Source organism: Hylobates moloch, unplaced genomic scaffold (genome assembly GCF_009828535.3).
Source record: "Hylobates moloch isolate HMO894 unplaced genomic scaffold, HMol_V3 SCAFFOLD_4, whole genome shotgun sequence".
Taxonomy (NCBI): domain Eukaryota; kingdom Metazoa; phylum Chordata; class Mammalia; order Primates; family Hylobatidae; genus Hylobates; species Hylobates moloch.
The window spans coordinates 107,538,929-107,565,069 of NW_026652279.1; the positions used below are offsets into that span (position 1 = coordinate 107,538,929).

Genomic DNA, 26,141 nt, shown 5'->3' on the forward strand with positions numbered 1-26,141 from the left:
CCCATGGCTGGTGGGCAGCATCCCGGTCCTCTTGGAGGCTGTCCCGTCGGGCTTCCAGCTCAGTGTCTGTGGGGCATGACACCTCCCTTCCAAAGCTGGGCCACCCAGAGTCAGGCCCACAAACCGACCTACTGTGGGCCAGAAGAGGGGTGCTGACCGTCTTGTGCAGGTATCTAAACTTAGGCCTTCTGGAGGTGATGCAGGAGGAACTCCTGAGTTCACAATCCTGACTCTACCACTTGCTGCTGTGTGGCTTTGGACTCACTGCTAAACCTCTCTGGGCCTCAAATCCCTCGTCTATACAATCATAGCTCTATTTCACAGGATTATTTAAGGATCAAATAAATTAATATTGGTAATTAGAACAGGGTGTGCCTAACACATAGTAAGTGCTTTATAAATGTGTATTTAAAGACAAGTAAATATAAACTTTCCTTTAATTATTAAAGGGCCCTTTTCATGTTCTTTTGTTCCCTTCAGCAGGTGTGAGAGCCCACAAGATAGACTAGAAAGGCAGAAAGAGGAAGATTGATTCTCTCCCACCACCTCCCAAACCACAAAGCTCCCTGATTTATCTGAATATACTCACAAACAAATCTCAAACCCATTTTTCAAAAAAGCCAACCTTTGGTATTATTGTGATAGTGACTATTTCCCAGCCTCTCCAAAAATGAAACTAAAAGTATTTCTCAATAGCATGTAGAGAACTAGTCTTCAGATTATCAACTACTAATCAGTCAAGGTTAGAGCAGCTGTAATCGAGTAAATGGAAGCCGGACACACTAGATTCTTTTCTCTCCTTTCACTACACCAGCATCAGGACCTATGAACTAAGGGTTCCCTCCTCACATCTAGTAATGATAATAATAACAACAACAATAGCAATAATAGCAGCTAACATCTGTATAGCATTTATTCTGTGCCAAGCACTTTATTATATTAACTCATTTAGTCCTCAGAACAACCGGAAGAGGCAGGCAGTTATTATTACCCCATTTTACAGATGAGGAAACTGAGGTCCCCAAACAGCTAAACCTCAAGTCCAAAGACACATGGCTGGCAGCTGTGGAGGCAGTAGCTGAACCCAGGTAGTGTGACTCCAGAGACCAGCACTTAGCATTACGCTAAACCTTATATATCATCTACCCCATCTGTGAGCTCAGACCCAGTCTGGCTCACAAATTTAACACTCTCCACAGGCTGGAGGGATCTGCGGGGCTTGGGACCAAGTCTCACTGCTCCTCAGGCTCTGGACTTGTATATGACAGCTCTCTGAATATCATGTTTCTGCCTTAGAGCACGCTTTGGGAGACGCCTGATTCTTTCCCTGTTCTTCACCCTCTGTATTGATAATACGCTTAGTTTTCCCACTTTCTTGCCTTGTTCTTGCAGTTCTTAGCCTTTTATTTATTAATTAGACCTACATCTACTATGCACCCAGTATACGAGCCAGTCATTTATACCAGGCCTGGGGATACAGAGCCCTTGGGGAACTCCCCATCTGATAGGGACACAGATATGCAAGTGAATGCATAGAGTGGAGAGTCTGAGCTTTGCGCTTAAAATCAGTGAGAACCAGTGAGGCAGATAGAGGGGGTCAAGGGTTATCAGGAAAGGCTTCACAGAGGAGAAGGCAGGGACTAGGTCTTGAAAAGTCCTGCCAGGTTATTTTACTGTAAAGACACATGCATGCATATATTCATTGCATCACTATTTACAATAGCAAAGACATGGAATCAATCTAAATGCCCATCAGTGATAGACTGGGTAAAGAAAATGTGTAATCCAGCATATAAACAGAACCAAAGACAAAAACCACATGATTATCTCAATAGATGCAGAAAAGGCCTTTGACAAAATTCAACAACCCTTCATGCTGAAAACTCTCAATAAATTAGGTACTGATGGGACGTATCTCAAAATAATAAGAGCTATCTATGACAAACCCATGGTCAATATCATACTGAATGGGCAAAAACTGGAAGCATTCCCTTTGAAAACTGGCACAAGACAGGGATGCCCTCTCTCACCACTCCTATCCAACATAGTGTTGGAAGTTCTGGCCAGGGCAATCAGGCAGGAGAAGGAAATAAAGGGTATTCAATTAGGAAAAGAGGAAGTCAAATTGTCCCTGTTTGCAGATGACATGATTGTATATCTAGAAAACCCCATTGTCTCAGCCGAAAATCTCCTTAAGCTGATAAGCAACTTCAGCAAAGTCTCAGGATACAAAATCAATGTACAAAAATCACAAGCATTCTTATACACCAATAACAGACAAACAGAGAGCCAAATCATGAGTGAACTCCCATTCACAATTGCTCCAAAGAGAATAAAATACCTAGGAATCCAACTTACAAGGGACGTGAAGGACCTCTTCAAGGAGAACTACAAACCACTGCTCAATGAAATAAAAGAGGATACAAACAAATGGAAGAACATTCCATGCTCATGGGTTGGAAGAATCAATATCGTGAAAATGGCCATACTGCCCAAGGTAATTTATAGATTCAATGCCATCCCCATCAAGCTACCAATGACTTTCTTCACAGAATTGGAAAAAACTACTTTAAAGTTCATATGGAACCAAAAAAGAGCCCACATCGCCAAGTCAATCCTAAGCCAAAAGAACAAAGCTGGAGGCATCACGCTACCTGACTTCAAACTATACTACAAGGCTACAGTAACCAAAACAGCATGGTACTGGTACCAAAACAGAGATATAGATCAATGGAGCAGAACAGAGCCCTCAGAAATAATGCCACATATCTACAACTATCTGATCTTTGACAAACCTGACAAAAACAAGCAATGGGGAAAGGATTCCCTATTTAATAAATGGTGCTGGGAAAACTGGCTAGCCATATGTAGAAAGCTGAAACTGGATCCCTTCCTTACACCTTATACAAAAATTAATTCAAGATGGATTAAAGACTTGCATGTTAGACCTAAAACCATAAAAACCCTAGAAGAAAGCCTAGGTAATACCATTCAGGACATAGGCATGGGCAAGGACTTCATGTCTAAAACACCAAAAGCAATGGCAACAAAAGCCAAAATTGATGAATGGGATCTAATTAAACTAAAGAGCTTCTGCACAGCAAAAGAAACTACCATCAGAGTGAACAGGCAACCTACAGAATGGGAGAAAATTTTCACAACCTATTCATCTGACAAAGGGCTAATATCCAGAATCTACAATGAATTCAAACAAATTTACAAGGAAAAAACAAACAACCCCATCAAAAAGTGGGTGAAGGATATGAACAGATACTTCTCAAAAGAAGACATTTATGCAGCCAAAAAACACATGAAAAAATGCTCATCATCACTGGCCATCAGAGAAATGCAAATCAAAACCACAATGAGATACCATCTCACACCAGTTAGAATGGCCATCATTAAAAAGTCAGGAAACAACAGGTGCTGGAGAGGATGTGGAGAAATAGGAACACTTTTACACTGTTGGTGGGACTGTAAACTAGTTCAACCATGGTGGAAGTCAGTGTGGCGATTCCTCAGGGATCTAGAACTAGAAATACCATTTGACCCAGCCATCCCATTACTGGGTATACACCCAAAGGACTATAAATCATGCTGCTATAAAGACACATGCACACGTATGTTTATTGTGGCACTATTCACAATAGCAAAGACTTGGAACCAACCCAAATGTCCAACAAAGATAGACTGGATTAAGAAAATGTGGCACATATACACCATAGAATACTATGCAGCCATAAAAAATGATGAGTTCATGTCCTTTGCAGGGACATGGATGAAACTGGAAGTCATCATTCTCAGTAAACTATCGCAAGGTCAAAAAACCAAACACCGCATGTTCTCACTCATAGGTGGGAACTGAACAATGAGAACACATGGACACAGGAAGGGGAACATCACACTCCAGGGACTGTTGTGGGGTGGGGGGAGTGGGGAGGGATAGCATTAGGAGATACACCTAATGCTAAATGATGAGTTAACGGGTGCAGCACACCAACATGGCACATGGATACATATGTAACAAACCTGCACATTATGCACATGTACCCTAAAACTTAAAGTATAATAATAAAAAAAAAAGAAAATGTAGTGCATATACACCATGGAATACTATGCAGCTGTAAAAAGGAACAAGATCATGTCCTTTGCAGGGACACAGATGGAGTCGGAAGCCATTATATTATAAAGGAACAAGATCATGTCCTTTGCAGGGACATAGATGGAGTTGGAAGCCCTTATCCTCAGCAAACTAATGCAGGAACAGAAAACCAAATACAGCATGTTTTCACTTATAAGTGGGAGCTGATTATTGATGAGAACACATGGACACATGGCAGGGGAGAACAACACACACTGGGCACCTGTGAGGGGATGGGGGAAGGGAGAGCATCAGGAAGAACAGCTAATGGATGCTGAGTTTACTACCTGGGTGATGGGATGATCTGTGCAGTAAACCAACATGGGACACGTTTACCTATGAAACAAACCTTCACATCCTGCACATGTATACCAACTTAAAAGTTGAAATAAAGAAATCCTGCCTCAGTCAGTAACCTTGTGGGCCATGCCCCCGCTTCCTGTTGCTGGACGTTCCTGGATGTCCCCAGTTGCCTGTAATATTTGCCGGTGTTCACTTTGCAGACACCACATCCTGCCTGCTTGGACATACCCACGTGACCTCAGAGAGTAAAAGAGAATTGCATTTGTCTCTTTATTTTATAATTGGTTAGCGGTAAGTGTGTAGACATCTGCCGCCCTAGTGCCAGCCCCATGCCTCCCAGTGAAGCTTCACGTCTGTCTGGATTTGTGTCCCCTAGGGACACCGTAACAGTGGCCCTTGTCTTCTCAGCTTCACATGGAGAAAACATCTTCCCAGTTCTCCCTTTTCTACTCCCAAATCTTTTGGGGAGATCTGGGGGCAAAGGAGGAAACCAATCTTATTAATTCTACACTCCAGTAACAAAATAAGACTCAGAGAAGTTAAGAGACTCATCTGGTGACTTTGGATTTGTTCATAGAGTCATTACTCGTTTTGAAAATTTGTCCCTTCTCTGCACGTCAAGGCTCACTTCCTTTCCTAATTTCAAACTCTTTCTCATTCCCAGAGGTTCTTCTCTAACTTACTCATCAAATAATGTGAGGAGCTTTTTGGGGACTTCCTTATTTAAATTTGAAAAAGAATGAAAAAAAGGAAGGGAGGAAGGAAGGAGAGAGAAAGAGAGGGAAAGAAAAAGAAAGAAAAGAAATACAGAGAGAAAGGAAGAAAGAGAAAGACAAGAAGGAAGGAAGGAAGGGAGGGAGGGAGGGAAGAAGGAATGCATGCAGGCCAAAAGAAATCAATGTTTATGAAAGAACTACTGTGTGCCAGGCTCTTGTGTAGGTACTTTTGCTTATATTTACCATATTAATTCTTCTTTAGCCTCACATTGTATGTATTATTACAGGCAAGGTAAACCAAGCTCAAGGTGATTAAGTAACTTGCCAAGGATCTCATAGATATGAATATTAGAAGTAAATTTGAAGCCACACCCTAGTCCAAAGTCCATGATGTTTCCAACACGTTGAAAAGTGTTTAAAATACCTCTGTGGACTTTTCTTTTCTACTCAATTTCTGTCACCCACGATAAATTGGTTAAACTCATAAAATTAACCTGTTTGCATTCTCTATTTTATGTCTATTGTATTCACCACATCACCCCCCATTTGGTGTAAATTGCCTCAAACTTTTTTGAAAAGAGGCAGCCTGTAAATCAATTCAATTGTAAAGACTTATCTCTGCACACCAAGGTCACCTTGGAGGGAGGTAAAGGGCAAGTGTCATCTTCTCATCTGACAGATGAAGTAGCCAAGGTTAAGGGATTTGCTCAAGACCACACAAGGAAGCAAGCCAGAACTGCAAAGGAAAGCCTAGCCTCTTGATTCTGCATAAACCTCCTTGGCCAAGTCTTTTCAAGGAGTGGGTGGTAAGTGCCTGGGAGCTCGCCTTTCTGTTTCTAATTTCTCTCCAATTCTTGGAGAGCAGCGCGTTTCTGGCACTCGCTTCAGTAAGCTCACTGAGAAGGGTCCAACTGGCATTTATTTAATTACCGTAAACAGATGTAGCACTTTGGCTTCAATGAGGCAGCTTCTTGATGTGCTCATCAGCCCTCCTGCTTACAGGGAGGCTCGCATAGGGCATGGGGGTGGCAAAGAACAGTCAGTTTCCTGCAGTGCCAGCGCCTGCCCCAGTGCCCCCAGGCCACCACCCTGGGGGGCACTGTGACAAGCAGACATCATGGAGGACAGGGAATGGTGATGACGGCATATCACTCATGTCTGAGGCCTTTCCTTAGGTTTCCTTTTCATTCCTTCCATTCCAGTCTCTCCCGTGAGCCTTCTGCACCCCTTGGTGACTTTTCCCAGATGTCAGTGCTGTTTAATGAAGTGACTCTGGGGCCTTCTTTGGTGATTTTCCCTCCTTGGCTCCTGCCTGAGTGTTTTTCTCCCGCTTTCTAGGGTCAATGGACACAGTCCCTCCTTTCTCCGGCTTTCGACCTGGACACATGGCCGTAGGCATCATCCTGCTTTCCTTCCAGAAGCCCACCTCTCACCCTGACGCCTCCTTCACTTGGTTCTTCTCACAGCAGTGTTTGAAAAAGAAAATGTTGGAAGGGCATAAGGTGAAGCGTTTACCAGAAACCAAGGTAGAAGCTGAGTTAAATTAGGTAGGAAATAGTCATTAAAATTTCGTTTCTCTTTGATTTTAGGAAAAAAAAATAAATTTAGTTATAGAGTATGGCTGCTAATGAGAAAGGAAATTTCAAAAGCCTGTGGATCTCTTAGAGAACAGGTGTTACATGCTAAAAGCCACGTTCTCTTAAAGGCCATTTTTGCTTTGTATAAAAAGACTTCTTTCTCCTCTTCTTTTTTTTTTTTAACTTTTTTAATTTTTAGAGAAAAAGCAGCCTGTTTCATAGTATTTGGATGCTTAGAGAGCATTTGCATTTCCAATGTGGTCAACCGGCTTCCACTGTTAGATAATGACAAGACAATTATATGGCCCAGATTTGGAGATCAGTCCCAGTTTCAGACATTTTTGTCCACCTGTTAAACCAGATAACCCATTTCTTAAAAAAACATGGTCATAGAGCACAAACTTCCTTTCCTACAGGATAATTTTGAATTGAGCATTTACATAAAGTTGTGGCAAAGATTTTCCAGAAATACTGTATACAAATTCTAATTTTTAGGCCGGGTGCAGTGGCTCACGCCTGTAATCCCAGCACTTTGGGAGGCCAAGGTGGGTGGATCACGAGGTCAGGAGATCAAGACCATCCTGGCTAACACGGTGAAACCCCGTCTCTACTAAAAATACAAAAAATTAGCCGGGTGTGGTGGCACCCGCCTGTAATCCCAGCTACTTGGGAGGCTGAGGCAGGAGAATCGGTTGAACCCGGGAGACGGAGGTTGCAGTGAGCCGAGATCGCACCACTGCACTCCAGCCTGGGCAACAGAGTGAGACTCTGTCTCAAAAGAAAAACAAACAAACAAAAATCATTAATTTTTACCAAGCCTGAATTTGGAGGGCTTAGCTCTTTGTAGAAGCTTCCAGACAATCAATTCTATGATCAGGAAGGAGAGCTAGCTCAACATCAAGGTTAAAAGCAAGAGCTAGGCTAGGTGCCATGGCTGATGCCTGAAATCCCAGCACTTTGGGAGGCCAAGGTGGGTGGATCCCCTGAGGTAAGGAGTTCAAGACCAGCCTGGCCAACATGGTGAAACCCCATCTCTGCTAAAAATACAAAAATTAGCCATGCATGGTGGTGTGCACCTGTAATCCCAGCTACTTGGGAGGCTGAGGTGTGAGAATCACTTGAACCCAGGAGGCGGAGGTTGCAGTGAGTCGAGATGCACCACTCCCCTCCAGCCTGGGTGACAGAGGGAAACTCTGGCAAAAAAAAAAAAAAAAAAGAAAAAAAAAAACCCACAAGCTAAACTCTGCTGCTCATGGAGTGGGTTCTGGACAGGTTACTTCATCTCTCTGTGCCTCAGCTTCCTCATGTGTAAACTGGAAATAGACTAATGAATTATCCTGAGGATTTTTTAAAAGGCAATTCAGGTAAATCACTTGGCACAGTGCTTGGCACTTAGTAAGTGCTCAATAAATGTTAGGTAGTTAAAAAATATACACATAGTCTTAATTTGGGTTCCCCAAAAACAGAGCCTGAGCTACTGATTCGGATGCAGTCGTAAATTTGGGAGGTTATTCCAGCAAGCAGGAAGAAGGGAACAAGTCACTGCTGCAGGCCACAGGAACTCGATCCCCCCAGGCAGCATAGAGAAGCACAGAGGATGCTACCAGGATTGCCCACCCAGAGCCGGAGCATCTTTTTGTGCATTTATACACACGGAATGAATAAGACAGGGTCCCAGCTCAGTGTTTTAAAGTGAAATATACTCAATATTAATCCTAAGGCCAAGCATGTCGACTCAGTTGTTTGTTGTGAAAAGTAACTGAGGGATGATATATCAAGACGTGCTTTAAATAAAGCACAGAATTTTAATTTTTAAAAAAGGTTCTGCCACAAAGAGCTGGGTGACATTGAGTAAGCTTTTTAACCTTTTTCTGTTTTGATATTCTGTATAATGGGGAATGATAACAATATACTACTTCCCAGTGATGATTAAATGCATCAGCACTTAACATAGTTCCTGGATGTAGCATTTTGTGGTTGTTATTATCATTATTGTTTTTATTTTGTGTGTAACTAATACGGTAGAAAACTATTATCAGGGTTTCAGGATATTTAGCTGCCTTGGCCCAGTATAAGCCATTATACATCCCTAAAGTACACAGTGGGAACCCAGAGTTCCAAGTGGCCACTTGCCCCGGACTCCCTGTCACATCTTGGCAGAGTCGTAGCAGTTAGATCGAGGGGACATGAAGCCTGGTTATGAAGCTGGCAGGTGGCTAGGCTTGCTGGCCAGTCTCTTGTAAAATCTGTGTTATTGATCTACATTTGGTTTCATCTCTATGGGGCCTTCCTAATGCCAAGCTAACCCTGCCCTCCCTCTCCAAGGGGCTGCAGTGGCCCGTCTCTTCTGCAGAGGATCCTGTTCTTTTTGTCCTGGGGAGCCAGGGCCTACCGTTTCCTTTCTCAGGCTACTCTCTCCTTGCTGGAGGGCTGTGCCACAGCTGGAAATAGCCCTGCAATGCACAGTGCCCTCCTTATCAAGGATTATTGATTAAAAATACATTAAAGGACCAAGAAATTATTACAAGATATAGCAACTTGCAAGTAAAACTGACATTTCCAGTTAGACCACAATTCTGAAGTATCCACAAAGACCCTGCTCTTCTGGTAAAAACGTTATTTTTGTTTCTGATCTCTTTTCTGACGGTACCACAGTCAAGATGAATATGTAGCCTTTGGATCCATCCTACTGTTTGAAGGTCTGGGTTGATGTCTGCAAGGGTTTGGTGACTTCATTTGGAGCCTCATCCCTGTCCCTCACTATATATTTGTGGCAGCACTAGAGACACAAGGAACATTTGCCTTTTTAATGCCCCGCTGTGGTCCAGCTGGTTTATACCTTGGCAAGGTCCTGAGAACAAGACCCCTCTGGGAAGAGGTCCAACACTGCCATGGGGACATATTAGAGATGCAATGTCCTTAACCGAAGTGCCATCCCCAGCTCTGCTGGAGACTCTTCAGTGGGAACCTCAGGCAAGTCACTTCATCCCTTTGAGCCACATTTGTTAGACGGGGTCCTTGAACTAGGACATTATTCTGGCTCTCAGCTTAAACACTGTGTGCTTCAAAAGCGTGGTCCTCAACAGGTATGTCCTTCTACTGCTGTACCTTCCCCCTTCCCTCCAACATACAGTTGGAGTAAAAGTTTGGTCACCCAAACTTAGGCAAAGGAACTTGGGTCATCTTTTGTGCATCAGGTAACATCTCTGCAGGACTCACCTACTAGTAATGATGATAACTACAGTTGATGGAGTAATTATAATATGCCAGGTGCTGTGCTGAACACTTTATGTAAATCATATGTATATGTTTTGAGACAGGGTCTTGCTCTGCTACCCAGGCTGGAGTGCAGTGGTGCAATCATGGCTCACCACAGCCTGGACCTCCTGGGCTCAAGCGATCATCCCACCTCAGCCCCTCCACCCTGAATAGCTGACACTACAGGTGTGGGCCACCATGCTTTGCTAACATTTATATTTTTGGAGACATGAGGTCTCACTATGTTGCCCAGGCTGGTCTCGAACCCCTGGGCTCAAGAATCCTTCTGCCTCAGCCTCCCAAAGTGCTGGGATTATAGGCGTGAACCACCATGACTGGCCTGTACGTCATATTGTTTAATCTTTACAACAACCATTTTATAGGGGAGAGCATGCAGACTCTGGGAGGCCAAAGATATTATCCAAGGAATGCAACATTGGATTCAAACCCAGATCTGACTCCAAAACTCATACCTTAGGTCCTCAACTAAAACATTTCTCTTCTTTCCCAACACCACTTTCCCCACTTAACTCTTTCCTGAAGCTGGTTGGTTACAGGCTGGGTGGGGAAGAAGGGTCTTGTTTATCTCTATTTGTTCTTCCACTGTGCTGGGGACCAGTATTCCCCACCCACTGGGCTTTGCATCCTGTGATCTTCTATTAGAGTCCACTCAGGGCCCACACAGGGGAGCATCTCAGATTTGCCATTATTTCTGTGTGTGTGTGTGTGTGTGTGTGTGTGTGTGTGTGTGTGTGTAGAAACTCAGGTTGGAGTGTAGGGAACTCAGGCCTAGGGCTTAGCTCATTAATGTTTACTTTTCTGATTACAGTGGGATCTAGTTCTGCCTTGCCCTTCCTCGATTCCAGAGGCTGCAGCCTTGACTGAGCACCATCCCCCTTCTCATCCATGCCCTGCTCAGAGGGAAGCTATGTCCTCAAGGTGCAACGAACTGCAGGGCAGAGAGAAAATGTACAACCTCACAGGGATATGCAGTTTCTGCCTCCATGTCTCTCTCTACCATGCTGAATCTCGGAGTGGTGTCATCCAGCCTGCAGATATATACCCTTCGAATCAGATACCCCTCACAGAGCCACCTACCCACGTGCTTACTCAAGCCTCTGCTAATGAAAAGAAGTAATGCATAAGTCATGAGGGGCAAGTTTTCAGGATGAGCAGAGAAGGGGATTTATCTGCATGGCTCCTGGCTCTGTGAATGACAGGTCCCAGCTTGTTCAGCTCCTGTCCCACTGCAGGCATGAGTGTCTTCCTGAGACCCAGCCTGTCTTCCAGTCTCAGAGCCCAATGGGGTTCCGTGCTTTCTTTGAAGCTAAACATTAAGGACAAATCTGACTTTCACATGAGGCAAAAAATTGTTCTATTCACAATTCTCTTCAAGGCCAAAGATAACTCACAAAATATCAAGAAACAGCAAGCACTAAAGCTTGCAGAGAGGAAGGGAAGGTGGAGAAAGACAGCCAGGTGGGGACTGTGGGGAGTCAAAGCCAGCTTTGAGTAGCTATTGTCATCATAATGACCATGCTAACAATCGGTGCCGGTCATAATCCCAAAAGATGCAATCCCAAACATCATAATCCTGAAAGTTGAATTCCCCAAAGATCAAAATCCCTAAAGTCTAAAACCCTGAAAATCTCATTCCCGAAAGATTAAAATCCCAAATGTTAAAATTCTGAAAGTCAAAATCTGGAGAAAGGATTAGTACATTTAGGTTGTGCGCGGGATAACTGCACCATGTTAGTTGTATCATGTTAGGCAGAACTATTACCTTGTTATTGTCTTCTGTGGAAATGAAGTATGATTTAAAGAGATGCGTATGGGTGTTAAGTTGTGGACTTGTGAACTAAATTTTAGGTGTCAAGTTGACTGAATTTAAAAATACCTAGAAATCTGGTAAAGCATTATGTCAGATGTTTGTGTGAGGGTGTTTCCAGAGGAGGTTAGTGTGTGAGTATGAGTGGGTTAGCTGGGGAAGAGCTGCTGTCAGTGTTGGTGGGCACCATGTTATTGGCCAATGGCTGCGAGAAACAAATACAGAAAGCAAATTGATCTCTCTCTGAGAGCCAGGACAGACTTTTCTTCTGCTGCCTTGGACATCAGAACCCCAAGCTCACCAGCCTTTGGACTCCAGGACTTACACCAGCACCCACGTTTAAATGAGAGTTAACCATTGGCTTCCCTTGTTCTAAGGCCTTCGGACTTGGAGCAAGCCATGCTACTGGCATCCCAGGGTCTCCAGCTTGCAGATGGGCATGTCATGGGACTACTAAGCCGTCATAATCGTGTGAGCCAATTTTCCTAATAAATCCCCTCTCATATATCCATATACATACATATCTTATTGGTTCTAGCTCTCTGGAGAACCCTGACTAATACATATTTGTTACTGAGGAAGCCAAATATCATTCATTCTTATGCATTCCTTACAACACAAGGGAAGAGATCTGTGAAATTGACCCCTCACAGAAATGCTGTGATAAGTTAAGTGTATGACACTACTTATTGGTGAAAGATAAAAGTTTAAAAGCTAATTACATTGGTGCTGTGATAGCAGAAAATTACTTGATTGCAATGGCCCAGCAATAACCAAACTTTCAAATGGACAGCATACACTTATAAAATTTGTAGACCACAACCACTCTCCAAATACAAGTGCAGCGACTATTTCGAAGATTATAGAAGAAGTGAAAATGCAGGTGAAAGATACAAAAAATCTCCCCTGCCAAATTATTTAATCATGTACTACTTCTGACCTTTCACACATAGTGCCAATATACTATGCTATATATTTAATCTTCATATTGTCTCCAATAATAGATGTATACATTGTGTAAAGACTTTTAGAGAGCTCTCATTTGTTTTATGCACTTTTTTTTGTTTTGCAAATTTGACTCCAGGAAAGTGCATTATCACAATGTTGACTTTGTGTGTACACATTGTGCATGTGTGTAAAAACGCTGAAACTTCCTCAGTAAATAAAGAGATGTCCTTTCTGTACATCTGCATTTGTGAAAGATACAATTTCTTGAGATCTCTGCGGTTTGGGTGACTGTATATGCAATGGTGACTCGCTGGTTTTTGAGCTGTCCATCAAAAGATTTAAGTTGTCCATCACAGTGTTTCAGATGGCCACAGTTATAAAGCTGGGTGCACACAATTACCAACCATAGTAATACGCATTTATACATTTCCCTTTTTGATCTATTTCTTTATGAATCTAGTTTGTCTGCTTACAACTTATCCCCATGCTACAGTTGTTAGTATATCTGAGTGTTATGCTTGCAAAAATATGTATGTTACTATTGCCTCTTTTATTGTGTAAGTGGCCTGTGAAACACTCTGTTGTGTTTTGTATGTTTCTCTTAAAAATGTAAATAAAGGTCTTAAAATTTTTTAATTTTTTTTCCATAATTATATTTTTGGGACTTTCATCTTTCCCAATTTCAACATTCAGGATTGTGTCTTTCAAAATTATGGCCCAAACTCATAGAAGGGGTGAGGGAGTAAGGAAGGATGATGACTTAGAAGCTCTAATTTGTGAAGAAAATGTGGCTGTGGGAAAGGGGAGATGGTAGGGTGTGTGGTGCAGCCCAGGGTGTCATGCTGCTGGCTCCAGGAGGAGAGATAAGGTACAGGAAGGGGACCCTTGCGAGTTTTCGCACCCACACCATGCATCTGGAGGAAGGGACATTAACTTAGCATAATTTGAAGGCAACCTGGGGCAGTGTAGGAATATAGATCTGATGTTAGAAGACCTAATTTCTTTTTTTTTTTTTTTTTTTGAGACGGAGTTTCGCTTTTGTTGCCCAGGCTGGAGTACAGTGGTGTGATCTCGGCTCACTGCAACCTCTGTCTCCTGGGTTCAAGCGATTCTCCTGCCTCAGCCTCCTGAGTAGCTGGGACTACAGGTGTCCGCCACCACGCCCGGCTAATTTTTGTATTTTTAGCAGAGTCCGGGTTTTACCATGTTAGCCAGGCTGGTCTCAAACTCCTGACCTAAGGTGATCCTCCTGCCTCGGCCTCACAAAGTGCTGGGATTACAGGCGTGATCCACCGCACCTGACCTAGAAGACCTAACTTCTAGTCTCAGTTTTGTCAGTAAGGTCTCCATTCTTTGGGTTGATTCCTTCCACAGGACATTTCATGTCTAACCAGGTCAGTGTTTCCCTTTGGAGGAACAGAGCTAGTTGGGTGAAGATGGCTTTGCTAAGGGTAAAATACCTCCACAGACAGTTAATTTTTTTTCTTGTTGTTAATTGCTAGGAAACTAATCCATCTTACCCCAGGGAAGCCATCCAAATAATTCAGACCTCTCTGTGGATTTCAAAGAAAGCGTTCCGTATCTATTTTCTAATTTTCCCAAACAGTCCCTGCAGGTTGAAGGATCGCAGTGAAGAGAATTCCACCAAATTTGCTTTGGGGCTGCTGGATAAATGCAGTACAGAGGTAATCGGCTCACCTCATCACAGCCGCCAGCTTCAGCCTCCCCTGCAACTCAATCACTGGCACACGGCTAACCAAATTACTGCTCCGGGCTCTGAGCCTCCCTGTTATGTGACTCAGGAGCCTCATTTGCAATCACCATTAACCAGAAAAGCCGCACGACTGCTCTCAGCCCACACAGTGGAGTGTCATACAATATTCACAGAAACCCACGGGCCGGAAGAGGCTGCAAAGCCTTTAGAATAACTCTCGCACCACCAGCTTGGAGTACCCTTCCTTACCCTTTATCCACCTCCTCTGGCAAAGTGGCTCCAGACTGGACAGAGAAAGAAGACAGTGAAATGCCCGGAGGACTGGGAATGGGACTGTCAGAGATGACTGTGTGGAAAGGAACTGAGTAACCCACATACCAGCTATTAAACAATCTTGTCGGAAGGCTTTAACTGCTCTAAAGCAGGTATTCACGCAGAACACTCCAAAGGCCACCTCTAAATCTCTAAGGACAATGCTCAGGTCTTTACCTCTCATTGAGTCACCTGCTGTGCTGTGTGAAACAGAGTTAGCAAAGCCTGGGGCAGCATGGGATTTCCAAAGATTATCCCATAAATGGCAAAGGTGGGCACACATCTCACATCTCTCCTTTCCTGGTCCCTGCCTCCTCCTCTTCCTTACAGCTCCCACCCTCCCCACTGCCACTCAATACACATTTATCCACACAGGTTGGTCTTAGAATGAAAGGCACGTGGATGCATCAGCAAATGGTACTGAAGTGCCCCAGCTTTAGATTTCATATCTGTCGGGCACTTAAAGCCACGATTGACCCATATGCCCTCCGACTCCACGTGTTCGTGTGTGTGTGTGTGAGTGTGTGTGTGCATGTGTGTGTTTCTGTTGTAACTCAAGGTCAATGGGGTTGTCTGGGGTGGTGCAGGCACGGGGTGGAGGTATCAGAGAGGGCCTCATGGAAGTTTGCCAGAAAGCATTTTGCTATTTTTCTTTCAGAAACTTGTTTATCAAAGGCTGTGGTTAAGAGGAGGAAGTCACTCAGCCAGCCTCAACCTAGCTGCTGCCTGCTTGGGAAGTGCTGATGACCGACCCCAGACCAACCTCTAGCACTAAAGAGCCTTCTCTGGAAAAACCTGGGCACAGGGACTGACTGCTCCTCCCCGCAAAGGGCACCTCTGCAGATGGGGCAAAAGAAGGCAGGGCTGCCCAGGGCAGGGCGCTGTAGAAACAGCTAGCGCCAACGGGAGTGGAGCCAGGAGAGAAAGGCTTTCTTGGTTTGGAAACAAGCAAAGGACAGGAGGGAGAGAGGAGTGCTGAATCAGGACCAGGAGCAGGTGCCCTCATGAGCGCCAGCCTGAAGTCTGCTCGCCACATTTCAATAACCTCTGTGAATGAGGAAGCAGAGGGCAGCCGGCCAAGAGAGCTGGCTCCTTGATGGTCACTTTTCATGGGGTGGAAAGAAGTACGGGCACCACTTGGAGCCCTAATCTGTGCAAGTGGTCCTCAGAGACAGAGACAGGCAGAGACTGAGGGAAATGGTCTTGTTTGAACTCCACTGCCTGGCACTCACTGAAAGCTGAGGTCTCTTACGTTCAAAGCTGGCTACTCTAAATGTCCCTTTTAATTAGGGTGAGCTTCAGGGGTGTAATGGCTTTAACCAGAGGACCTGATGTCCCCCGGAAGGCTCTGCCTTCCATTTAGAAGGAAAAGCATCAGCTTGCTTGAAGGAATCCCAGGTTACTAATTAATCACCACAATAAGATTGAGAATGAAGGTGACCTGTAGAAGCATGGTAAATACACAATTTTCTTTGCTTGGTAAGTGAATTTTGATTATAACTCAGCACTTGCCTCAGGTTCTAAAATGCTGTTGGTTCGAATTCTCAGGAAAGCCCAGGAAAGGATAAAACACATAAATGCTTCCACAAGGAAAAACACAAGCTTCCCAGCCCTCTTTGTAGCTACATGCAACCCAGAAAATTGAAAGCAAGGTTGCAGTCTCTCTGTCCTTGGTCACCATTTCATGTACTGGCCTGTCATACAAAGTGTGGGGAAGCATGGCAGATCAATAGCTATTCTGGGTTAATACTGCCACAGGTTTTTTTTTTTCCTTTAACAAAAGAAGGACTTTCCTCCTCATTACATAGATCACAGCTTATTACATCCAAGGCATATTTCCGTGGTCTGTTTATGGAAATCAGTGTTTAGAAGGAGAATTTTTTGAGGTTACATGTGCTTTTTATACAAGCAATGGGGCAGTGATGCTCCTATGGAGTTAGTCCTTTTAAAGCTCTGCAAATGGCTATTAGCCCTTAGGTTTGAGAAGGGAGTAAAACTTACCCGATGGGCCACCTGGACCCTCCAGGTCTCTCCCTACCTGGCGCCCTCTCCAAATCCTGTGTGCCTAATCCTGAGGGGGCATTAGCAGCACTCAACTTGCTTTGTTCATCTGGGGTGATGTTCCTCTGAGCAAAATCCCTAAGTGTTTTTTTATGGGAAATGAAAAGCCAAATAAGAGTGTAAGTGAAAAGACTAATCTGTGAGGGGTGGAGCCAAGATGGCCGAATAGAAACAGCTCCGGTCTACAGCTCCCAGCCTGAGCGACACAGAAGACGGGTGATTTCTGCATTTCTGTTTGAGGTACCCATTTCATCTCACTAGGGAGTGCCAAACAGTGAGTGCAGGACAGTCGGTGAAGCGCACTGTGCGTGAGCCGAAGCAGGGCAAGGTATTGCCTCACTCGGGAAGTACAAGGGGTCAGGGAGTTCCCTTTCCTAGTCAAAGAAAGGGGTAACAGACGGCACCTGGAAAATTGGGTCAGTCCCACCCTAATACTGCACTTTTCCAACGGGCCTGGAAAATGGCACACTAGGAGATTGTGTCCTGCACCTGTCTCGGAGGGTCCTATGCCCACGGAGTCTCGCTGATTGCTAGCACAGCAGTCTGAGATCAAGCTGCAAGGCGGCAGCGAGGCTGGGGGAGGGGTGCCCGCCATTGCCCAGGCTTGCTTAGGTAAACAAAGCAGCCAGGAAGCTCGAACTGGGTGGAGCCCACCACAGCTCAAGGAGGCCTGCCTGCCTCTGTAGGCTCCACCTCTGGGAGCAGGGCACAGACAAAGAAAAATTCAGCAGGAACCTCTGCAGACTTAAATGTCCCTGTCTGACTGACAGCTTTGAAGAGAGTAGTGGTTCTCCCAGCATGCAGCTGGAGATCTGAGAACGGACAGACTGCCTCCTAAACTGGGTCCTCACCCCCGAGCAGCCTAACTGGGAGGCACTCCCCAGTAGGGACAGACTGACACCTCACTCGGCCGGGTACTCCTCTGAGACAAAACTTCCAGAGGAACTATCAGACAGCTGAATTTGTGGTCTCACAAAAATCCGCTGTTCTGCAGCCACCGCTGCTGACACCCAGCCAAACAGGGTCTGGAGTGGACCTCTAGTAAACTCCAACAGACCTGCAGCTGAGGGTCCTGTCTGGTAGAAGGAAAACTAACAAACAGAAAGGACATCCACACCAAAAACCCATCTGTACATCACCATCATCAAAGACCAAAAGTAGATAAAACCACAAAGATGGGGAAAAAACAGAGCAGAAAAACTGGAAACTCTAAAAAGCAGAGCACCTCTCCTCCTCCAAAGGGACGCAGTTCCTCACCAGCAACGGAACAAAGCTGGATGGAGGATGACTTTGACGAGTTGAGAGAAGAAGGCTTCAGACGATCAAACTACTCCGAGCCATGGGTGGAAATTCAAAACAATAGCAAAGAAGTTAAAAACTTTGAAAAAAAATTAGACAAATGGATAACTAGAATAACCAATGGAGAGAAGGGCTTAAAGGAGCTGATGGAGCTGAAAGCCAAGTATCGAGAACTACGCGAAGATTGCAGAAGCCTCGGTAGCAGATGCGATCAACTGGAAGAAAGGATATTGCTGATGGAAGATGAAATGAATGAAATGAAGCGAGAAGGGAAGTTTAGGAAAAAAGAATAAAAAGAAATGAACAAAGCCTCCAAGAAATATGGGACTATGTGAAAAGACCAAACCTACGTCTGATTGGTGTACCTGAAAATGACGGGGAGAATGGAACCAAGTTGGAAAACACTCTGCAAGGTATTATCCAGGAGAACTTCCCCAATCTAGCAAGGCAGGCCAACATGCAGATTCAGGAAATACAGAGAACGCCACAAAGATACTCCTCAAGAAGAGCAACTCCAAGACACATAATTGTCAGATTCACCAAAGTTGAAATGAAGGAAAAAATGTTAAGGGCGGCCAGAGAGAAAGGTCGGGTTACCCACAAAGGGAAGCCCATCAGACTAACAGCTCATCTCTCGGCAGAAACTCTACAAGCCAGAAGAGAGTGGGGGCCGATATTCAACATTCTTAAAGAAAAGAATTTTCAACCCAGAATTTCATATCCAGCCAAACTAAGCTTCGTAAGTGAAGGAGAAATAAAATACTTTACAGACAAGCAAACGCTGAGTGATTTTGTCACCACCAGGCCTGCCCTAAAAGAGCTCCTGAAGGAAGCACTAAACATGGAAAGGAACAACCGGTACCAGCCACTGCAAAAACATGCCAAATTGTAAAGACCATCGAAGCTAGGAAGAAACTGCATCAATTAACGAGCAAAATAACCAACTAACATCATAATGACAGGATCAGATTCACACATAACAATATTAACTTTAAATGTAAATGGACTAAATGCTCCAATTAAAAGACACAGACTGGCAAACTGGATAAGGAGTCAGGACCCATCAGTGTGCTGTATTCAGGAAACCTATCTCACATGCAGAGACACACATAGACTCAAGATAAAGGGATGGAGGAAGATCTATCAAGCAAATGGAAAACAAAAAAAGGCAGGGGTTGCAATCCTAGTCTCTGATAAAATAGACTTTAAACGAACAAAGATCAAAAGAGACAAAGAAGGCCATTACATAATGGTAAAGGGATCAATTCAACAAGAACAGCTAACTATCCTAAATATATATGCACCCAACACAGGAGCACCCAGATTCATAAAGCAAGTCCTGAGTGACCTACAAAGGGACTTAAACTCCCACACAATGATAATGGGAGATTTTAACACCCCACTGTCAACATTAGACAGATCAACGAGACAGAAAGTTAACAAGGATATCCAGGAATTGAACTCAGTTCTGCACAAAGTGGACCTAATAGACATCTACAGAATTCTCAACCCCAAATCAACAGAATATACATTTTTTTCAGCACCGCATCACACCTATTCCAAAATTGACCACATAGTTGGAAGTAAAGCTCTCCTCAGCAAATGTAAAAGAACAGAAATTATAACAAACTGTCTCTCAGACCACAGTGCAATCAAACTAGAACTCAGGGTTAAGAAACTCACTCAAAACCGCTCAAGTACATGGAAACTGAACAACCTGCTCCTGAATGACTATTGGGTACATAATGAAATGAAGGCAGAAATAAAGATGTTCTTTGAAACCAACGAGAACAAAGACACAACATACCAGAATCTCTGGGACACATTCAAAGCAGTGTGTAGAGGGAAATTTATAGCACTAAATGCCCACAAGAGAAAGCAGGAAAGATCCAAAATTGACACCCTAACATCACAATTAAAAGAACTAGAAAAGCAAGAGCAAACACATTCAAAAGCTAGCAGAAGGCTAGAAATCACTAAAATCAGAGCAGAACTGAAGGAAATAGAGACACAAAAAACCCTTCAAAAAATTAATGAATCCAGGAGCTGGTTTTTTGAAAAGATCAACCAAATTGATAGACCGCTAGCAAGACTAATAAAGAAGAAAAGAGAGAAGAATCAAATAGATGCAATAAAAAATGAAAAAGGGGATATCACCACCGATCCCACAGAAATACAATCTACCATCAGAGAATACTACAAACACCTCTATGCAAATAAACTAGAAAATCCAGAAGAAATGGATAAATTCCTCAACAAATACACCCTCCCAAGACTAAACCAGGAAGAAGTTGAATCTCTGAATAGATCAGTAACAGGTTCTGAAATTGTGGCAATAATCAATAGCTTACCAACCAAAAAGAGTCCAGGACCTGATGGATTCACAGCTGAATTCTACCAGAGGTACAAGGAGGAACTGGTACCATTCCTTCTGAAACTATTCCAATCGATAGAAAAAGAGGGAATCCTCCCTAACACATTTTATGAAGCCAGCATCGTCCTGATACCAAAGCCTGGCAGAGACATAACCAAAAAAGAGAATTTCAGACCAATATCCTTGATGAACATTGATGCAAAAATCCTCAATAAAATACTGGCAAACCGAATCCAGCAGCACATCAAAAAGCTTATACACCATGATCAAGTGGGCTTCATCCCTGGGATCCAAGGCTGGTTCAACATACGCAAATCAATAAATGTAATACAGCATATAAACAGAACCGAAGACAATAACCACATGATTATCTCAATAGATGCAGAAAAGGCCTTTGACAAAATTCAACAACCCTTCATGCTAAAAACTCTCAATAAATTAGGTATTGATGGGACGTATCTCAAAATAATAAGAGCTATCTATGACAAACCCACAGCCAATATCATACTGAATGGGCAAACACTGGAAGCATTCCCTTTGAAAACTGGCACAAGACAGGGATGCCCTGTCTCACCACTCCTATTCAACATAGTGCTGGAAGTTCTGGCCAGAGCAATCAGGCAGGAGAAGGAAATAAAGGGTATTCCATTAGGAAAAGAGGAACTCAAATTGTTCCTGTTTGCAGATGACATGATTGTATATCTAGAAAACCCCATCGTCTCAGCCCAAAATCCCCTTAAGCTGATTAGCAACTTCAGCAAAGTCTCAGGATACAAAATCAATGTACAAAAATCACAAGCATTCTTGTACACCAATCACAGACAAACAGAGAGCCAAATCATGAGTGAACTCCCATTCACAATTGCTTCAAAGAGAATAAAATACCTAGGAATCCAACTTACAAGGGATGTGAAGGACCTCTTCAAGGAGAACTACAAACCACTGCTCAATGAAATAAAAGAGGATACAAACAAATGGAAGAACATTCCATGCTCATGGGTTGGAAGAATCAATATCGTGAAAATGGCCATACTGCCCAAGGTAATTTATAGATTCAATGCCATCCCCATCAAGCTACCAATGACTTTCTTCACAGAATTGGAAAAAACTACTTTAAAGTTCATATGGAACCAAAAAAGAGCCCGCATCGCCAAGTCAATCCTAAGCCAAAAGAACAAAGCTGGAGGCATCACGCTACCTGACTTTAAACTATACTACAAGGCTACAGTAACCAAAACAGCATGGTACTGGTACCACAACAGAGAAAATCCTCAGAAGATCGCATACTACAAAATCTGACTTTGACAAACTGACAAAAGAAAGGGGAAAAAGGATTCCTATTAAAAAGGTCTGGAAAATGGTTACCATATGTAGAAACTGAAAGGATCCTTTCTTACACCTTATACAAAATTAATCAAATGGATTAAAACTTAAAGTTAGACCTAAAACCATTAAAACTACAAAAAACTAGGCAAACCATTCACGACATAGGCATGGGCAAGACTTCATGTCTAAAAAACCAAAAAAGGCAAAAAATCAAAATTGACAAAGGGACTAATTAAATAAAACTTCTCACACAAAAAAAGCAACCTACAGAATGGGAGAAAATTTTTGCAACCTACTCATCTGACAAAGGGCTAATATCCAGAATCTACAATGAACTCAAACAAATTTACAAGAAAAAAACAAAGAACCCCATCAAAAAGTGGGCAAAGGACATGAACAGATACTTCTCAAAAGAAGACATTTATGCAGCCAAAAAACACATGAAAAAATGCTCATCATCACTGGCCATCAGAGAAATGCAAATCAAAACCACAGTGAGATACCATCTCACACCAGTTAGAATGGCCATCATTAAAAAGTCAGGAAACAACAGGTGCTGGAGAGGATGTGGAGAAATAGGAACACTTTTACACTGTTGGTGGGACTGTAAACTAGTTCAACCATTGTGGAAGTCAGTGTGGCGATTCCTCAGGGGTCTAGAACTAGAAATACCATTTGACCCAGCCATCCCATTACTGGGTATATACCCAAAGGACTATAAATTATGCTGCTATAAAGACACATGCACACGTATGTTTATTGCGGCACTATTCACAATAGCAAAGAGTTGGAACCAACCCAAATGTCCAACAACGATAGACTGGATTAAGAAAATGTGGCACATGTACACCATGGAATACTATGCAGCCATAAAAAATGATGAGTTCATGTCCTTTGTAGGGACATGGATGAAACTGGAAAACATCATTCTCAGTAAACTATCGCAAGGACAAAAAACCAAACACCGCATGTTCTCACTCATAGGTGGGACTTGAACAATGAGAACTCATGGACACAGGAAGGGGAACATCATACTCCGGGGACTGTTGTGGGGTGGGGAGAGGGGGGAGGGACAGCATTAGGAGATATACCTAATGCTAAATGACGAGTTAATGGGTGCAGCAAAACAACATGGCACATGGATACATATGTAACAAACCTGCACATTGTGCACATGTACCCTAAAACCTAAAGTATAATAATAAAAAATTTAAAATTTAAAAAAAAAAAGTAAAAAAACAAAAAGAGTGTAAGTGAAAAAATGAGCCATGGCCTCTCAAAGCATATGTCATCCATTTTTATGTTGCTGATTATATGATTTCTAAATTGCCTGAAGGTGTTAAGTGGCAACTTTTGTAATTGCTATTGGAACTCTACAAATTATATATACAATAACATACATTATTTTTAGAAGAGAGTTATGAAACACCTCTGATACCTCTTTTCAGTCTCAAAAGCTGAGGCGGAGAAAGGGCTGATATTCATAAGCCCATTTAAAAGGTGAGGAAGGGAAGGCTCAAAGAGGTGGAAGAGGAGTTCAAGTTCACACAGCTGGCCAGAGATGACTCAATGCCTCCAACCCTGACTCTGAACTCCTGGGTCAGGGCAGCAAGACGACTTGTCAATATCTAGGCAGACATCATTGAGAAATATACACAAGTGGTTTCCCCTCACTCCACACAGAGACCTTAACACCTCTCTATTCTCCATCATCAGCTGCAGTCAATGAACCATATAAATTCAAACTCCAGTAATGCTAAAGTCTCATAAGCAATTTTTAAAGGTATTAAAATACAAAAGAGAAGTAAACAAAATTTCTTGCCCCAGGGAACTAACTAATGCAAAGTGACAAAATAATGGAAGTCTGAATGCTGTCTCAAAAGTGGCCATAAAATGGAATTCAGAATTGTATTTTAATGTGTGTACTATATACTTGCTTTGCCAAGGATGACTGGTAGTAAATTCTCATTTATAAAACTAAGCTATAAAAGCAAAAAAAGAAATAGTGGAATGAGAGGAAAGAGCGCGCAAGCAAGAGCAAGTGTGAACGGTTGCATGCGATGGCATTCGTCACAGCTGGGGTACCAGAAAAAGTCAGATCCTAGGTCAGATGCGCCATAGGGGTCCCAGGACAGTCCATTTCCCCTCCCCCAGGACTGGCCTTGGCATGTAACCCCAGCAGCTCCAGGCAGCTGTCTTTCCGCGGAACTTCTAGGAGTGGGGACACCCATCAGCGCTGACCTGCGGGGCTCCAGCTGAGGACTGTCTGGCCGTGGGAGTTTATAAAGTAATGGACAACAGGCAATGCTCTTCCTGCCCAACAGCAGTGGTCAGAGGGACAGATCTAACCTCACAGAGACTGCCAGGCACTGGCGCTGCAGACATGGCCCCTCCCGCCGGCACTCAGTCCTGCCTGCCTTACACAGGAGGACAGGAAAGGAACTTCCAATGAGTCCATCTTTTATGTTAGGAGACAGGCAAGGTGCTGAGTTTCCCATCCAGGGAGTTCAGCTGCACCCTCTCCCCAGCCCTCACCCCCCTGACTTCCCCTCCTCCCTACCACCCCTAGCCAGTGGCCCATCGTTCCTTTCCCAGTCAGTCTTGGCTGTGATGTTTAGCGGCTCTGCCGGACCCCATATTTTGTCTGGTCTCTAAAGGGGCACTGACCTGAGGGTACAAATGCAGAGGCCGCGGGGCAGCTAGGCAGCAGCGACCAACCCAGCACCCAGCTGCCTAGGGAGCTCCAGGCAGCGCGGCAGTAGCTCGGAGCTGGTGTCATTATTACACAAGCCAGGCAAATCCTGCTCCAGTACACCGAGCGCATCTAACCAGCAGGAAGGAAATAAGCCAAAATCCTCCCGACACCACACAGACACACCACACACACACACACACACACACACACACACACACACACACACCACACACACACACACACACACACACACACACACACACACACACGTCTGAGGACAAGGACACTTTGCAGAAAGAACCCTACCCCCACCCCACCAACCTGCAAGTCCCTGTTTCAGGATTCCTCACCCCCTAGTAGCTGCTAAAATCCTCGTTTGACCACCTCTCCCAACACATGGGACAGAGAGCAATTTGGCTAACTTCAAATCCTGTCTCCTGAGCACTTGCCAACAAATATTAGGGGGAGTGATGGGGACGCCCCCCTGTTCCCTCCACCACCCTCACTTCTGCCCCCCACGCCACTATCAGGCTGACAGCGTCGGGGAAAGACACCAGACCATCAATCCAGTTTTTCCTGCCAGCTGGGGAAACAGCACTCGGTCCGAAGCAAACACGCCGGGTTCCAGACACCGTCCCAGCCCCCGCCACCTGGGTTTGCAAAGGGCTGCACGCGTTCGCGGGAGGGTCGCTGCCGCCTCCGAGAAAGGACTTGAACCTGAGCCCGGTGAAGGTAAAATGACACAGCGACTCACCTTTAGGTTGTGTGTGGGGTTGACGACACAGACAAGTTGCCCGGCAGCGGAGAAAACTCGTTTAGCCTTGTAGTGCTGAAACCGGAGATGAATGAGATCTAATACAGCCCCAAAGCACTGGGTAAAGAAAAGCATCACAACTTTTGGGGGGTTGTTGGTCCGGGAAGGCAGCGGAGGAAGCTGTAAGTCCTTGGGCCCTGGAAGGAGCGCAGCCTCTGAGACACTCCGCTCCAGCCCGGCTTAGCGCGCCTTCTTATTCATCATCAAAATAAGACGGTTAGAATCTTGCAGCAGTGAGGCGGCCAATCAAAAGGACAGAAATGTTATCCTTGAGGTGCAGAGACAGCCAATAACAAATGCCTTCCCTACCGAAACTCCCTGATGAATTGAGCCTGGCGGAGAATGTATTATTGAACATTACCATAGATCAGCACATTGCATTTATCTTGTGATTACAGCCAACCATACCTAATGCTGGGGAGATAGGCTGACAAAATTGATTGCTTAATGTGTCTCCATTTATTAATTGACTTAATTTAACATGAGAGCCTTTCTTAATGCCCTGGCAAGAACGTAAAGCGTTTAAGCCGCCAAATAGTACAACACCCCGCTCCAAAGTAGGCAGATGGATAACGCAGATCGTGGCTCGACTCACCAGAGCTGCTTGGGAGAAAATATAATATTACTAGACTCTGATTCCAGATAAGGACTTGGCAGCAGCAAAAATGTGTATCTTTCAATCTTGCGTTCTGACTTTCTGCAATTTGGATTACAGCCCCTTGATAAATCTTACTCTCTACTCTTTATCAAAGAAAAGAATTCCTGACAAATGCAT

The 26,141-nt window shown here is 44.0% G+C and overlaps 1 protein-coding gene across 1 annotated transcript in view; it reads right to left on the reverse strand.

Annotated features, from left to right (window-relative positions):
* Positions 1-25,565, reverse strand: part of SIAH3 (siah E3 ubiquitin protein ligase family member 3) — an 80,043-nt gene extending 54,478 nt beyond the window's left edge. The window contains exon 1 of the mRNA XM_032150822.2: positions 25,307-25,565. Within this exon, the coding sequence (XP_032006713.1) occupies positions 25,307-25,441 (135 nt within the window). The 5' untranslated portion in view covers positions 25,442-25,565. The remainder of the gene's footprint in view (positions 1-25,306) is intronic.
* Between the last annotated feature and the right edge of the window lie 576 nt (positions 25,566-26,141).